General features: G+C 38.9%; 1 protein-coding gene across 4 annotated transcripts in view; it reads left to right on the top strand.

Annotated features, from left to right (window-relative positions):
* Window positions 1-18,276, top strand: part of BEGAIN (brain enriched guanylate kinase associated) — an 823,755-nt gene that overhangs the window by 675,262 nt on the left and 130,217 nt on the right. For all 4 annotated transcript variants that reach the window (XM_086937817.1, XM_086937816.1, XM_086937814.1 and 1 more), the window contains one exon: window positions 5,260-5,367. In XM_086937817.1, the coding sequence (XP_086793943.1) occupies window positions 5,260-5,367 (108 nt within the window). The remainder of the gene's footprint in view (window positions 1-5,259; window positions 5,368-18,276) is intronic.

The following is an 18,276-nucleotide window of genomic DNA, read 5'->3' as shown; positions in this document are numbered from 1 at the left end:
TAGACATAGTATTTTGCATTGAAGGAGAATCCTTCCAGTACAAAACTCATGCTAGAGTCCTGCACACACCCTTGCACTATGGCATAAAGGTATGTGCATGGCACACAACAGCAACATTCTGCTCTAGGGAGAGGGGATGAGAGAGACATAACTCTAAAGATATGGCACTCTCCTGCTCCCACCCTGTCACACAACCCACCACAGATTTTTTGGCTTCTGCACTGCATTGGGAGACACTTCAGTAAATCTGCCCTTTTGACTTACTGTAAAAGAAGTCTATAACACAAAGAGTAGTAATGGTCCATCTCAGATTGATGCACAGCATGTTGTTGACATGTTGATTCCAGTTCTTAGATCACACATGCAACTTTGTTTAACATGTGTCCACATTTACAACATTCATTATTTACTGTGCTTCAGAATTATACAACTTGAAGAGCTATAAGAACTAATCTTTGGGATGCTAATGACCTATCTGTAAAATGTTCTTGTTTGGTGTGCAATTCTCTGAGTAGATATGGTACCACCATAAACATTGGCATTGTGACCTACTGTCACACTGCAGAGACAGATGAGTGACAGTACAGGCAGAGCATAAGGGAAGCTAGTGGTGCAGTGTTGGGGGTTTTGAATCTGGTGAATGTGAAAAAAGCTGGATTTTGTTGGACCAGTCATCGCCAGATAAAATAACTGGAATGCAGATCCTATGTCTGATACTTCTCATATACACCCACTGAATCAGATAGAGGAAATCCAATAATGCAGTGGGGAACATATGAGCCAACTTCAATTACTAAGCGTACACATAAGGCCGGAGAGGAGTATTAAGCTACATCACTGTGCATTGATCAGATCACTGTGGTCATCATCCAGGGTGGCCAGTGCTTTATGAAAAAAGTGAAGTATCTTTTTTAGGGACATTGACAAAGAAGTGCAACGAGGAATCCGTTCCAAGAGGCATGACTTACGTAATTATGGGTGTTGAAAACTTAAATCTTGTGCTTAATAAAGCATGCCACCTGGCCAGTATTTGGGTGTCTCTCTCTGAGTTGTATGTTATTGCATCCAGAAATATAAGACAACAACAGACAACTATCTTAAGAATAATCCAGATCTATTAGCTTTACCAATGCTTTTTAGCAGAATCAAATAAATGAGTAACAATAATTATTTTGGCGTAAAGAATTAGCATTGAAAAGGTTTCAACTCTGAAAATTTGTAATTAAATAATGCCGAGATCTGTGGAAGAAGAGGTGGTCTTCAGAGTGTCCCAATCACATCTGTTTCTCTTCACACTACTTCCTTCTCCTGTATCTCAGCCTGTTACGCACTCACTTTTTCTTCCCATATGCTCCTGAAATCATTTGCATATTTCACACATCATCATTTTCCTCTTTACACCTTCCTATCACTCTCATCTTCTGCACATACTTCTGTTCATCTCCTCACTTCACCATGCCCTATGCCCCCACACACAAAACCCATCAATTCAGATTTAAGTATTTTCCTTTGGCACTGACAATATTTATGAGTTGCATATCTTCTCCACAGAGTTTGCCATAAAATCACAGTTACAATTCTGCACGCTCTGTACAGAGGCCAATGATTACAAGTACATGAAGTCTGAACACCTTCATGACACACTGAAATGCACTGTGAGAAAGTCACACTACCTTCAGGTTCTCACTCTCCCTTCAGGTCTCACTCGTGCCCTGTCACAAACACTCACACTCAACAATAGCACCCCCAGACGCCTAGTGGTGACTGTGTTCATGTAAAAAGTACATGTTACAAGAAAAACTAACGAAACGCAACATGCGAAAAAAATTCTCTTAGGGTTGCAGGATGAAGTTAAAATGAAATGTTAACAGGGACTGCATTCCTGTCGCGGATTACCTCCGCAGCTTACTACAGTCGTTGTTGGGAATTCAAGCATTGATTTTTTGGCTGTAAAGGACATGAATTTAGGACCCAACAGGGACTTAGTCCAGAGACAAATTTTGGTTACTGCTGTAAGTAAAAATCCTTCAGTTGGCATACTTTTGTGAAATGAGTGACAGGCAGAGGCCCCATCATACTACGCCCTCTGCCATGCCTGTGCTTTTTCACATATCTTTGTAGGTCACTCTGCCAAGGCCTAGTGTTAGAGGTGGGCGAGCCACTAAAAGCTCAATCCAAATGCCTAATTCTGCCTCATTTCGATATCATCTTTAACTCTCGAGCCTAAAAGAGATGAGCTTTCATGTGCCTGTCACCATATTCCAATGGCATGTGGCAATAATTAACAACAAAGCAGTATATTTTGATGTAAAATGGATGAAAGACCTAAATACCAATTTAATCGGTTAATTACACATTGGGAAACCACAAAATCTGAGTTCAATCTCAGCTTCCCTGCCTGAAAACATTTTGTGATTCTAGGCAAATGTTTTATTTCACTGAGCTTCTTTTTTTTCATTATCACCCATAGGAGAAATCCATAAGCATGGGCCCCAGAAGTGTTCTGTACAATAACCTTGTGTTTGATTTAAATGACTATAATTTGCACTGTTTATATAATAAGAATCTTGGCCACATACTGACTTGCCTGATCTTCATAAGATTATATTAACAACGGGGTTGACCCTGTGTCCCTCAGAACCTGGGTAAGTGGTAGTTCAACAAGAATTGGTTCTGTCGGGTGCGAACAACAATTACTTTTCTAGGAATATATCTTCTTCTATGATTTACAAACCAAAAACAAAAACAAAATACAAAATTCAGACCCCCTCTGAAAAGAAAACAAATAAGTAGCTCCTTACAATCAATGACAAGAAAGCTTGTGTGTGACTCAATGTTCTCTTTATATATTTGTATTTTGTTTTTGGTTTTTAAATCATAGAAGAAGATATATTCCTAGAAAAGTAATTGTTGTTCGCACCTGATCTTCACAAGAGGCATTTTCATAACGGCGGAAGGATCAATTAATATTTCTGAGTTCATGTTTTAAAACTATCACTTTATTAAAGGCCTCTCATCACAGTAATATAATCTGAAGTACCAGAGTGAATGTTTCTGCATTTTGAAGAAATACACCTTTTCAAATTTGAAGTGACTTTATCATTTTTTTTTGCCAGATGTTTGCTGCATGATTTACTTTTGCGACTAATCCGACTGTCATTTTGAGGCAAACAACCAACTAGGAAATTATTAGAGGGGTGTTCCACCTCATCTATCGCACCCCCCTCCCCCCTCCTTCCAAAAGCAATGCACCATAGGATAGGAGGGATCAGATGGGGATTCTGCTAACCTGCTATGGAGGAGTCATTATAGTTGGTTCTCTGAATTAGGTATCTAGCAAGAGAGGGTGGCTTGATAGGAGGGTTCTACCAACTATCGCCAAGCTTAAAATCGGGGCCATAGTCTCTCACTTCTCATCTTGTTTGTGTTGATGTTCTGGCAAATCATGGCTGCCTGTTCTCCTCCTTTTTCGTCATTTGTTTCACATTGGTAATGTCTTGTTTGTACTAGCTTATATAACCACTGGAAATGTAAGATTTTTCAAAATCTTCTGATTTCTCCTTAACATACAGCTCTGATTGTTCAGATGTACCCACTGGGATTGCTCTTCTTTCATGTCTAAATATGTCTCCTATGTATATGTAATCTAAATGTACTGATAAAATTTGAAGAAATATAATTTAACACTCCTAATTTTTTGAAGTGTTAACTTTTTCTCCTCTCAAATTATGTTTAAAGTGTTCTGTTATTTGTAAGCAAATTGTTTGCCTTAAAAATGAGAGTATGTAGCATGACAGCCAGAGCAGACGACTTTGAAATTGGTGAACCAAGTAAAGTCTTGACGTTGGTTCAATTTCCTATGATATATTAGCCCAAAAAATAGGAATACGTGAGTTTTGAAATTGGAGATGACAAGTTCAAAACATCAGAACTCTGAAATTGGTCTCTCTCTTCCAAAACACTCCACAAACACTCCACACTTGTGGAATGCCATATACATCTCTACCGTATGCTTTTCCTTTTTGCTGGAAAAGTTTTCAAATCATTCTGTTTTCTCATGTTCGAAGCCTTTGTTTTGGATGCTACTTTAATCTTCATTGCTGCTTTTCCTGTTCTTTTTTTCTTTGATTTTGCATTATTTCTTAATGTATGTTATTTGTATTTGGGTAGTCTTTTGAACAATCCTTGAATCTTGAATTAAATCTAGTGATGTGCTTAATGTGCATCCTTATGTTACATTGTTCTTGTAAAGCTCTCCATTGGTCTTTATCTTGGTTTAATCATGACATTGTTCAAACAAATTAAATATATAGACACTTTGGAGATATGGCACTTTGGGGGATGTATGTAGGATTCCAATAAATACAAGTAAAAACTATGTGAAAATAAGTTTGCTTATTATTAACGAACTAGTATTGTTAAATGATCTCTGCAACAGTAAGTGGGCCAGATGTACAACCAGTTTTTGCGTGTGCAAACGGGGTTGCGACCCGTTAGCGCATGCAAAAATTACATGGCCATGTACAAACACTATTTTGTGACTTGCTATTAGGAAGGCCCGTTCCCTTCCTAATAGCGACTCTATAACCATGTATGAATGTTTTGCTACCACAATTGCGGTCGCAAAACGCTCACAATTTACCACCGTTTTGATGGTAATGGAGTCGCAAATAGGAAGGGGTCCCCAAGAGACCCCTTCCCCTTTGTGACTGGCTCTGAAAATACTTTTTAAGGGCAGGCAGTAAAACGGGCTGCATTTAAAAAAAGAATAGCTGTTTATTGACAAGCATTCCCAGACATATAGGTCTGCTTAGCCCAGCAGGCCACCATTCCTGGGATGGCCAGCCATTCCCAATGGGGTTGCAAATTGCGAGTGGCTCATTAATATTCATGAGCCATGCATTTTGCAACCTCATTGGGAATCGCAATCAGTGTCTCTAACACTGGTGTACATTCCTAATTGCGACTCGCAATTTGCAACTCACAATTGAGCGCAAATTGCGACTCGCAATTTGGAATGGTCGTACATATGGCCCAGTGTCTTTAGTTCGCAGCTCTATATTGAAGACATCTTCTTCCCATCACAAAACTCCAGTTTCTGGTTGCATCTATAAGTATTGTATTATTTAAAATGTGTTGGAACTTCTTTCCAAGGTTACAGTTATTAAGGAATATTTAAAAAGTAATTGAAATAGAAACAAGATTTAAATGATGGAAAGTTTTTGGAATCTATCAACTAAATTGTTCTGTTTTTCACAGGGGCAACACTATGAAGAGGAAAAACGAGCACTAGGCCATGAAGTATTGGCGCTCAATAACCATTTAATAGAAGCAAAAGTGACAATAGATAAGCTATCAGAAGACAATGTAAGTATTGATCTACTGATATTGTTTTTTTATAAAATGCTGATAGTTTCTAAAGATAAACCACATCATTAACAGTTTTACTGCCCATGTATAATGCCTCATCTTTGGTCTTCCCTGTAGTCTTTAGAAGAAGTATTTCAGCTCTGTGTTTGGAGCGCAGGACTCAAAATTGTTTAAGATTGTACAAAGTTAATCAATTTACGTATGCTCCTGGGCAGACCCACCAGTCCAGGGTGCAGAGGAATACATGATGGAAGCACCTGAGTGAATTACTGGACTAAGACCAAATTCACAGCTTTTGTGCCATAAGGCTACTTCAACTCTTGTCAGTTTTGGAAGCAATTTCCAACAATCCTAGTTATAAACGTTTCTTTGATAAAAAGAATGTATTTGGTGAACAGCAAAAAACAATATCTTTTTCTGCTTTTCCATGAGATTGTGATCATTAGCTTATAAGCTGGCCCAAATGCATTTCAGGACTGATTGTCCTTTCCTCTGTGGCTGATATTACAAACGTAGTGAAAATCCACATTGGTAAATGAGGTTACTCTTGAACTGACGTTTTGCAAAGAGGACTCCCCAAAAGATATCTTGTGAAGAAGGCTCTGAAAACAGCCATTCCCTAAAGTGGATTTTCAGTCCATGACATACATTCATCAAAATAAATTCACAAAAATGATTACTGAAGACCTCATCCAATACCAGTAAGTGTTGGAATAGTCATTGTGTAACAAAAGCTGTTCCCAGGCTGCCACTCAAGTAGTTCTCTGAGGTGATTCTGTCATGGTTCCCTCCAGACTTGCCAGAATCTTGACAAAGTCCTCCACTTTACCACCCAGACCTAACTGAGATTTCAACACTCATCACAGATATCTCACACTATTGCTTTCAATCTGACTGGCTTATAGCATATAACGTTACCAACATAAGTTACTAATTTAGACACGAAAAATAAATATTTACCCAACACAGATCATCAGCACAGATATAAAGCCCTTCACCAACCAGAAGCTACAGCAACAGATCCCACTTCAAGTTGTTCACCGCCATGACTGGCCATCACTAGGACATCTGTCCAAAGAAAACCTGATGAATCATGAAAAGTGAGGGGTTTATGAGGAACCCAAATGGTTACATCTTTTGACTCAAAACATTAGTCAACTAGGAATGTGACCAGCTAAAATTGGCACAGTATACTGAGTCAAAAGAACCAACTACTCTAGGATTCTACTTTGTTTTCCTTTACTGCTCCATTATACCATTGTACCTTCACTCGGGTATAGTTATACATACACTGTCTAGTTCCTTATTAATGCATGCTATTGTTACAGAAGTATGAAGTTTGAAGTACAGCACTTCTGATAAAGATTTTCAATGAGCACAAGTCAGCACACACGCACACACAAACACAATTTAATGTAATTGAAAAACAAAGGTTAAAGCAACATTATGCTTAGTTCTGGTTGAGACACCACATGCAGTTGAAAAAAACCTTAGAAATTCACTTCTAATAATTAAACTTAAAGATTTGGGTCCACATGTAGGTAGAGTTTTCTTGGTTGCAAACAGCTCGATTTGCACAATTAGGTCATTTGCGACCAAAAAAAAAAGCATTTTCTAATGCACAAAACCCTATTTTGCGATTCAATAACCTAATACCAAATTGCACAATCGTTAGCGATTCAATATTAGGAAGGGGCTTGTTAAGGGCGTTCCTTCCTAATAGCGACTTGCAGTGGAAAATACGAATGTTTTGTAAGCAAAATACGGTTGCAATACATGCGCTTTTTAGCACCAAATTCAATTTTGTGCTACCACCTTCACAAACAGGAAGGGGTTCCAAAGTGAGCAAAGGACTCATGTCTGGGCACACCCTGCCAACTTAGAGCGAACAAAATAAACACAGGGAGCTGATGGACAGAGCTTTGAAAATTCTCAGACACTCACCCCCAGTCACAGATCTGGGTTGAATCCATCATCATCATTCTTTAGCTCACTTCGCCACCCCAGTTCAGACCCAGCCATATGCAGATCTGTGTTTGGCTTTCAAAGTGAATTTACAGGGTTTTTTGTAACACAAGTTTAAACTGTTATTGCCAAAGCTAATCATTATTAGCTGTTATTGCACTTCACTTCACTTTAAGGACGTGTTGCAAACACACTACATGCAGTCATACGCAATACTCCAATGCGTTTGGACAACCCCCCACTGTGCGTGGCCCAGGGCCAGGCCTATGGCCCAACCTACAGCTGGTGGCGAACACAGCAGTAGTTGGCCCAGTGTCTGGTCTACAGCAAGGCCCTCCGTGGAACCCACTGCTGGCTGGGACACGACAACCAGTGCGGTCGCACTGGGTGCTGACCTGGAGGGGGGCACTGACCGAGGGGAGGCGCTTTGCTAGCAATAGCTTTAGAAAAAAACTGTTGTTGAGTTCCTTGTGCGCCCAGGTTTCATGCAGCAATAGAAATGTCAAGATACCTCTTCTGATTAACGTTCCTGTTAAAGAGAGGGATCTATCTAGCTACAGTTTTCAATCACCATAAAATAGCGCAAAGGTATAATGTGCCTGCAGCAAAGAACAGATCTGTATGTTATGTTTATAGCTGAGTGGATCAATGGAGCAAGCCTTTTGGTGGGTGGCAGTTAGGGAATCAGAGGAGGGGGTCATTGGGGAGAGACATAAAAAAAAGTGCCACCAGCGCATATTCCGGCCCTGCTGCTGGCAGCCAAAAGTGATATTACTGGTCATCAGTGATCTCATCAATTATGTAATATGATATGTCAACAGTGATGTCATATTTGGGGTTTGATAAGTATATGGAGAGTGGCCAAGTTATGTTCATCATAACATATCAGAACTGACAAGTTTCAGGAGTTTATGGTTTTGCACTTGAACCAAAACATCAGTCTAACTGTGATTTTGTAAGTGAATGCATTATTTTTTTCATTGAAAGGGAGAAAAGAAATGCACTTCACAAAGTATTACTTATAGCAGTTCTTTTCATTGAATTTCCAAGGTTTTTTCCAAAGGCACATTTTCATGAGTGATTGGATACAGGTTTTTGCAATGGTGGGTGTGCTTCTTTATGATGGAGGTTGAATGGGTAAATGAGGGCATACATCTGCATTATCTCAGAAAACCTAGTCTGTTAGCCTGTGGAGGTTACATTAGTTTCATAGATTAACTGCATGACCTTAAAGTCTTATGAACCTTGTCATTGTTCCTCTCTCAGCTAAAACCACAATGAGAGTCCTGAGGCTTTATGACTTACATTCCAATCCCAGAACACCAGATCATCATTGAACACACAATCTACTGTACTTCAATACATGCAATTTGTCATGTTGTCCTACATTTGCTATAAACTTAAAAATGAAATCACAAGGTATCAGGCAAAAGACCAAAGTCCCAAGATGTTGACATTTTTTTAAGCCCATTGACGTCTAACAGCAACAGAACCTAACAGCAATTTAATCAGAAGCCCTGGAGTAGGTACAGTGGGGCCTCTGTACATTTTACAAGGGAGGCCACATAGTTGCATTAACACTGTAATCAAATACCCACTTCTCTGCAATTATATATGATAAACAAATGGTTCCAACAGAACCTACACATCTCAGAAAAATTCCACGTGCTGGGACGGCATGGATGTAGAAAAACACGTTGTGTGACTACTGAGCTAGCACTCCAGGATCCTTTTCTAAAAGGTAACCATTGGATAGTGTTTAAAAAAACAATGGCACTATAGTTCACCACTTAAAATGAGTTCATTCTATTCTACTAATAAATTCAGTGCAATTTAATTAAAGTCTTTAACCATATCAAAATTAAAAATTTTCATTCTTGTTCAAACTGCTCATAGCTTTCAAATCATATATAGATATAATTGTCCAATTGTGCAAAAGCACATATTCTTAAATACTGCTCATCAGTCAATCCAATCCATTTCAATCACAGGTGTGTGACCTTCATCAGGGAATATCTATAATAACGATAAACAAGAATCAATACCGAGAATACAAATCAACAATCAGTTATAACAGCTCTTTCTCCTCAAAACATATTTATTTTAAAAAGGAACCCCTCAAATCGGTTTCTCTAAGAACTAATTCTGTTTCTGTTCATGCAAAATCTCACACCTTGATACAATGTATATTGCATCTTTCAAAAAGGACAGCATAGAAAATCATTTTCTTCTATCTCTACACATCCAATCTACGTGAACCTTCAGTGGTGCCACCACATGAGTATATGATAACATCAAAACAGCTTATTTGACCTATTTCCACAGGAAATGACACCAATAACCTCTGTTTCTTTTACTATTTCCTGTCAATAATAACCTACATCACCACACTGAGCTTGATGATGTCATAAAAGGAGGATTGTATGACATTACAAAAAAAAGCCTTTATCAAGCATGGCTTTACCACGCCTCTTTTACCACACAATTCTTACCCAAAAAAACACCCTTACCACTCTATTCCCCTACCCATTCCCAAACGCTAAAAACTCTCTTATCACCCAATACCCTTACCCATTCCAAACCCTAAAAACGGCCGTACCCTAACCTTTAACATTTATACATGTGTGTGTGCTTGTGTGTAGATACATGTTTATATATACATGTATGTGTGTGTGTGTGTGTATATATATATATATATATATATATACATCTCCAAGAGCTGCTCATCGCTTTTAATACTTTCAGCAATCAAACGTGGACCATGAAGTAAGTGCTTTATATATATACTGGCAGTCTCCTGGCAGTCTCCAGTAGGTATAGTTAGGGTCTAGTTTCCATAGGAAAATCTTTTTTTGTTTTGCTAATAACTTTAGCACTGGTTGACAAATATTCACGAAAAGTTCACAACTAATTTGCCAGTCACTTCAGCTGCTACCTTTAAAGCTTTGGGGTGATCCGTCAAGCAGGGGATAAGAAAAAGGGGATCCCAAAACTAATTTTCCCAATGCAATTTTCCACAGGGATTTTAGACATGAGCAGACTGCTGAATGGTATTACACCGAATTCGGCAGAAAGCTATATCTTGTCCAGAAAGACTGCATTTTTTAATTTGGTGTAAATCAGCCCAGTAGTTTTGAAGAAACTAAAGTAAGAAGATTTAGGTGTATCTAGAGAGGCAGATCCTCCCCAAAACAGGGCGGATACCCGATTCCACTTGCCAATACCAATGCCGTGATAGGCCGTACCCTTAGAGGAAAGTTGTGGCTGCCATTTTGTTCCGCTGGGACTTGTTTCCCAGCGGAAAAAAATAAAACCTAAAACTGGTAGAAGGGGTCTGGCTAGAGGTACCCTGACCCCATGGAACTGATTGAGGGGTCACCCAGAAAACCACCCACACACCCACTCATACAACCTCTGACATACCCACACAACCACTCACACATCCACTCACACAGCCACACACACACTCGCTCACACACCCACTCACACACCCACTTACACACCCACACAACCCTCACACACCCACTCACACACACATACAGCCGCTCACACACTCTATCACAGACCTACAAAACCAATTACGCTCCCACACAGCCACTCACATACCAACTCACACACCTACTCACACACCCACTCCCACACCCACTCACAGACCCACACAGCCAGTAACACAAGCACTAACACACCCACCACACACCCACACAACTACTCACACACCCAGGTTACAGGGACATTATAGTTAGAAAACAGCATTAAAAAAACATTGAAATTCATTGAAAAAAACAGAGTTTACAGGAACATCATAGTATAGGAAATACAATTTAAAAACCATAGAAATCCACTGAGAAAAACAAAGGTTACACAGACATTACAGTTAGGTTCAGATTTTACACACACAAAACTATAGAAAATCAACACTTATAGTTATAATTAAGGCTCCCTGTTTTCCGTTTTTACAGATTTCTACGATAAATACAGACAGAAAACATTGTGTTTTTTGTCTGCATTTATTTTTTAAATGGATAAATACAGAAAATTGTGCTTCTTTCAAGAGACTCACTGGACTGTCTTTCATGAATTATAGGCCAATTGCTGAGCAGATGTACAGCATGGAAAATTAAAAAAACAGGATCAAATTTCTATAAATAATGCACTATGTCAACATACATTTGTGGTATAATGCTTAAATAGCGAAATCACGACAGGCATCAAAGTTTGAGTGCGTGTCTATCAGTCAAATAAATATGGAAATGTAAAGTTTTACAACTTCATTTAAACACAAAACACAAAATAAATATGGGTAAATACAGATAAAATGGCCAAAAAATAAATATGGATAAATACAGACGGAAATGTAAAAAAAATGAATACCATAAAACCGGGAGCCCTAGTTATAATCATCTTGAGTAAATATAACTTGTGCACTAAGGTAACGATAACTCGACCCTCGCCATGAACTGCTAATTACCCCACATATTACATCACTCATGTCTTCTATGGCATCATTGATAATATCACTGCAACATTTGCAGTGAAATTATTGATGAGAAAACTGTGAATGGTGGGGGGCGAGTTATAGATACCTTAGAGTGCATGAAATCATCACACTGATATTAACAACACGAAATAGTAAAGTGCATAATTTAGGATGTAAAGGAAGCATATCATATTCTCTTTTTCATGTAAACCTTTAGGGGGTAATGAATCAGGAATTTTATCCATTTTTATTATGCTTGTAGCAACAATTCATAATAATTGCCTCTTCTTCTTGTGGTTGTATCAGTACCAAAATGACAATTTATACACGATTAAATTATGTTCTTCTCCTATATACAATCAAACCAATGGTGATTTTTTATGGGAACACTGTTCATTCTATCAGAATGTAACACTTCTCACCTCATTCCAACCTATTTCCTTTTGCATGGACATGTAAGCATAAAGACAATTGATACCGTCATGAGTACCAAAATCCTTAAAAATTTCGTTTTCTGTAAATAGCTGAGCAATTATTTCTGCATACACATGAGGCTAGCACATTTCAAACATATGAATGCACCATTTTTGGGTCTTAACCTCTTTAGTTTCAATTCATTGCCCTTCTAAACCATATACCAATTCATTTTCAAGAGAGATTTAATTTGGAAGTTTATTTAAAAGAATCTCATTGCATACACCATTCTGTTCATCCCATTCTTTACACTGGCCAATATTAAATCAGGCATTAGCCTAGCTATACCTTATGATAATATTTACTCCGTATACCTCTTCTCACAAAAAACTTTTTTTTCAATTTATAGCATTAAGACATCTTCCTCACAAATCATTCTATTTAATCGACCTGTTGGACTTAAAGAACGAATGTTATTTTGAGGTGCTGTAGATCAAAGCGGCTAAAATTAAGTAAGGCTTAATTGCATTAATTATATTCATAATAAATTTGGAAGAATGAAAAAGAAGGGAAAGTTTTTGATGCAGTAGCTCCGTTGTTTACTGCACCTGAGGGATGTACCAACTTTAGAGCCGGACCCCCACCCTCGACAGCATATTCCTGCGAGAGGAGCAGCTCGAGAGTAAGATTGTCATTGTCAGAGATACATGAACCAGACTGGAGAACTAACTCCACTGGGATTCACGCCAGACATGTCTATTTCTAGGATCGGCAAATGCATCACTACAGGAAACTTATTCCTGCTGTAAGCCCCGCTTTTTAGCAATAGCACAGAATTCATGTTGGGACCCTTACGAAGGACCAGCATCAAAATGGATGGAAATAAAATTATAAATTGAGTTAGAAATCTGGAGAGTACCAATGGTAGTTCTCCATAGCAAAAGTACAGACATGAAAGATACTAGTGGTAGGAAATCTGAATTCTAAATGTGTGCGTCCAGCCATTAAAAGCCTTACAAAAACAGTAAAGTGCTAATTTCAAATTTAAACAGTTGATCACAGTATGGCATGCGTCTTAATCACAGCAGTCTGAAATATAAAAGCTAGTATTTCAGCCATACTTAGATGGTTGCACGATCAATTGTGACCTGCATCTGTATTTACCCATAATATCCATACCATTGTGACAAGAGCAGGCAGGCGAAAAATTATTTGTGTTCGATTCTCAGTAATATATTGTAATATACCAAGTATTGCTCTGTTTGTTTCAATAATTGCGTTGGGCCTTCAAAATTCCTTTTAAGAGATCATGTATTTGTGGCTGTTCATTGATTTTTTTAAACGGAAAAAATACTTCTTTCCAATGTTTCACCCTATCTTCAATGACCTGGACACAACAATACAATGGCAATCCTACGTGTAACAGGGAAAGTGAAACATATATCAGTATACTCTGCACTGCTGAGTGCAAGCCCGAGGACTGACTGAAAGTCACCATAATGGCATGTGGCCAATTGACAGCCATGTGCGTTGCCCTCATGGAAAATCAGAGACCGATGCGAAGGGTAAACGCAGGGATGAGGTTATTACAATAGTGTTGAACTGTGCAACAGCATTACCATTGCTTAGTCTTCAATTATAAGAGACGGGTCACGGCAACAGGAGCATAGTCACCGATTGGACACCTTGTGGGTCAACTTAAGCCTCAGCATTCCCTGCATTTAGTGTTTAACACGTGTATTAAGCATTGAGATTAATTTATGAAGTAGCAGGGTGTGTTGTCTCCATAGTAAAAATAAACAAGCTATAACAGCAGAGTTCAGTAAGCTAGTCTCTACAAAGTCAACATACTTGTATGAAGTGCTTTAGAATAAATGTTATTTATTTATTTATTTATAGCATTTGTAAAGCGCTCTGTAACCCCCTACTGGCATCCTGGCGCTGAGTACATATAGCTAAACCCTGTGGACACAGAAGAGGACGGGGAACAATGTGCTAATCGGATTAGATTTTTTTTTTCTTTGGTGGATTTTCGGGAGATTTTGTGGGAGATTTTTATTTAGGGAAAAGCCATGTTTTCACCTTTTTGCGAAATGAGAAGTAAGTTATTAAATCTTGGTACAAGTTTTAGGATGAAGGCCAAGGTTTAGGCTTTGGAAACAAAGTTCTTCCTGTAGCTCTATCAGGGGTGTAACGCAGGTCCCTGCAGCCCCTGCTGCGTACGGGGGACCCCAGCTCTCCAGAGAGCCCCTAACTCTTCAAGGGGGCTCCATTCAGCCCACGGTCAATGAATGCCTGTAAGATATGGAAGACTCTGGGGCTCTCATCCCATTCTGCCAGGGCCTAATCATTTTGTCTTACACCACTGATCTGTATGGGAGGTGTTTGGTCTCAGGCTCATATGCAACTCTAGACTCAAAATGTGTGAGCAGGTTGCAGCTAGCGTCAGGGAAGGTTTCAGTTGGCTACAAATCCAGAGGATTGTGTTTACAAAGTCTAACTTTGATTTGCATGTCCAAGCCTATATGCCAGTTTGATTACACTATGAGGAAAGTGTTATTCAGAGATAGTGCCACCATTAAGAAATTGTTTCACTTTAGTAATGCAGCAACTTTTAATATTAACCAAACATACCCTACAATTTGCGTTAGCTAAGGGGTTTCCAACACTTTCAGTAATAAGAGCTACTAATTTTTAATCAAAAATAATCCCAAAATGCAAATATTATTTGTGTTGCTTAACGTGAAAATGGCTTTGTCAATTTGGAAGTCCTCTACATGGGTAATACATAACAGGAATAGCTGCAATGCCCATGGACCCAATGTAATATTAGTAATATGTATCTCCAATGCTGCCTGATTTATCATTCAAATAACAACTTTAAATATATTTTGGAAATTATGAATTCTGCAAATGCATATATTTTCATCTCCAATACACACTTATCATTTTCGGTACACATACATCAATTCAACCAAGCAATACCTTCTAATTTAGGATGGGTTGCACTGGATGACTACTTTCAGCTGGCAGCTCTTGTGCTCCTCATTGTAAAGCCTTTACAAGCGTGTGTAGATGTTCAAATTCCAATTCACGAGTTATGCACAGATTCAACCACAACTACTTGTTGAACTCTACAGATATGTGGGTAAAACGTTTAGAATTATTCAGACTAGTCCCATGTTTGTCCACAAACATTTACCACTCACTGTGAATAAGTTCAGTACTCATTTTGTCCCTGTGTCTTCTGAAAATGGTGGGGATGGTTTGTAACTGAACCTGGGTGCTAGCAAGTACCAGGGTGGGTCCCTGAGACCCCATAGCACCTTTCAAAATATGCACTGGGTATATTTGCCTGTTGGCCACAAAGGCCTGAATCAGTAGCATGGATTGGGTGCAGGGGTAGTGGTGTTTCATTATTTGTGTGAAACCACACATAATTGAAAATAGCCCCTTGAGATGACTCAGGTGCAAAAGTTGAGGCCTCTTCTCTAATGCAAAAGTGCCTCAGGTACAAAAGATTAGTGCAAATGCCTGATGTATTCCCAGTTAGCATATGTAATTCATCACCTGGAATGTGTAAGCAATACCATTCCATTCCATAACTTTATTTCAGTCTCATCGACCATAAAAGTACATATTCATAAAAATATCTCCCAAGGGAGTATACACAAACGAACCATGAATAGTACATGCATATAAAAGAAAATATGCTAAAAAGAGCCCCATTAAAAAAAAACTATACAGTTTGACACAGTTGGTGATAATAAAGTGCATTTTGGAATCTTCCAAGAGGTGAGCCTAGGCAAATCATATCTCAATCCTCCTAAATCAAACTGTCTGGGAGTCACTAGAACAGGAATATGTATAGTACAGTGCAGTCAGAGGTTTTAAAACGTGTTTCATAAGAAGATATTATCATTAAAACTGTTAAAAATGAAGGCATAGAATAAAAGTAAAAAAGAGGACAAACCATGCAAGTTTTCAGGGCCGTAATGGCTGGTTTAAAAAGATCCATTGTACATGCCACATTGAAATTAAAAAACGGGATGCGGCAAAGACAATGGAGGCATGAGTGTCGTACTTTAGGTCTTTAAATGCCTCTGCACAATGTAGGAAGCCTAGGCTCCTGCAGAGTTGAATAAGCCAGTGCTGCCTGGGTAATTTATAGTCAGGGCAGAAAAAGAAGACATGCAAATCTATCTCTTCCTTATAATTACAGGCAGGACGAGTTTTGGACCATTTGTTCAAAAAGGCACGGAGCGTTAGAGTTCTAAATCTGAATTGTACACATAAGTTCCTTGCCTGAATTGGTTGGCTATCATCCAGGAAAGATTCCATAATGTACTCGTCCTTCATTTTTAAGAATTCGGCTGTCAGACGGCCAGAGGATGAGCCTTCCTGGATGTCGTCAAATGTATGCCTCCTAAAGGATTTTACCAATTCTGATCATGAAATTAAAAAGCATTATTCTTCAGGATTACTCCATAAGCCTGCTTTGCCCAGCCTTTTACAGGCATCCTTTATGTATGTGAACCAAGCTATTTTGCGAATACCCGGGAAGCTCAATAGCTCTTTGAGCTCAGACCAATAGGCGGCCAGTTCCGGGATCACTGACAATCTACACCTGAGAGTTACGGCTCTAAGGCCGATCTCTTCCCCAATGGGTCTAATGCCCAGATACGGGCATAAAAGGGTGAGGGGAGTGCTAGGGGGGAGACCTAACAACTGCCTCATGAAATTATTATCTACCTTGTTCAGGCTACTAGCGTTGCAATTCCCCCATAGTTCTGCCCCATATAATGCACCACCCCTTGCTTGTACTTTGTAAATCTCAGCTATTGGCCTGCATGGTTTACAGGTGGAAGTTCTGTAAATTGTTGCCATTCCACCTACATTCTGAGCAAGCTTGTGGCTGTAAGCAATACCAATAACGTATTACTATTACCTCATTTACTGGTACTCAGTTTACCAACATTGAAAGTATTCAGAGTGAAACTCATGACCTTCAAAAGTTCTTCACTGTAGATGTTCACAATCAGTGTTTATCCCAGAACCCATCTTGCTGGCTTATTCTCATGGGGAGGATGGAGGGCACACATGTGTAGGCAGTTTGACAAATTAGAAAATGAATTCTCTAAAAAACATGGTGATAATAGTATTCACAATTGAACATCAAGCAGAACAGGTGGGCCTGGGTCATCTTCAAAAGCTGTAAAATTTGAATTCGACTTTCAAATTTTGAAACGCTGCAAATTGGTATTCTGTGATTGGAATTATAGAATAACTAGCCATTTAGTTTAAACCAAATATGACTTCTACTGTGATAATCAGATTAAATGCTAGACAGGCCAAGTACGCTTAAATTGAGTTGCATGAGCTTGGCATTCTCTTTTCAGTTAGCTCTGCACAATTCCATTCTTGATTCAATACATGTAAATATGACATTATAAATTGGCACCCTATTCTCAAATTGAAAAAAAAGAAATCAGTTAAAACATGTAAGATGAGAAAATACAATTGTAAATGAAGCGCAGCACCAGCATAAGGCAAACATGATGTCTTCTAATTTAGAGATACCATCAGTCACTGCTGAAAAATTAACCCCCCAGTGTAACTTTCCTACTTTCCTAAAAAATATCATGATCTCATTGCATTCTCTCTACTATGCTATGAATCAGTAGAAATACGTGTTTTTTGTCAACTATCTTTGGTGGTAGGGTAAAGAGAAAGACAAAAGAAAGACAATGATTCCGGATGGGCGCAGATGGGCCTCCTCCACCCCTCCACGGAGGCAGACTCCACGAGCCCCCTACAGCTAATTTAGAGAAACACATTAACCCTGAGACAGTAGTTTGAAAGTTTTGAGTTTGGTTCGCTCCTATCACATGGCATACCCGGTATACCCCGACCAGCAAGAGGTCATGGCATGGTTACAAACCACACCCAGTGGACTCAGGCGCATTTGATGGTAACTAAGCACCGATACCTAGTGGGTAAACACAAGGGCCCCCCTAGCCAGTTATGTCTCATACTCAAATCAAACGAAG

The sequence above is a fragment of the Lissotriton vulgaris genome, chromosome 9, assembly GCF_964263255.1.
Source record: "Lissotriton vulgaris chromosome 9, aLisVul1.2, whole genome shotgun sequence".
NCBI classification, from domain to species: Eukaryota; Metazoa; Chordata; class Amphibia; order Caudata; family Salamandridae; genus Lissotriton; species Lissotriton vulgaris.
Note: the sequence above shows the minus strand (reverse complement) of the source record. Positions and strands in the feature narration are given on the sequence as shown.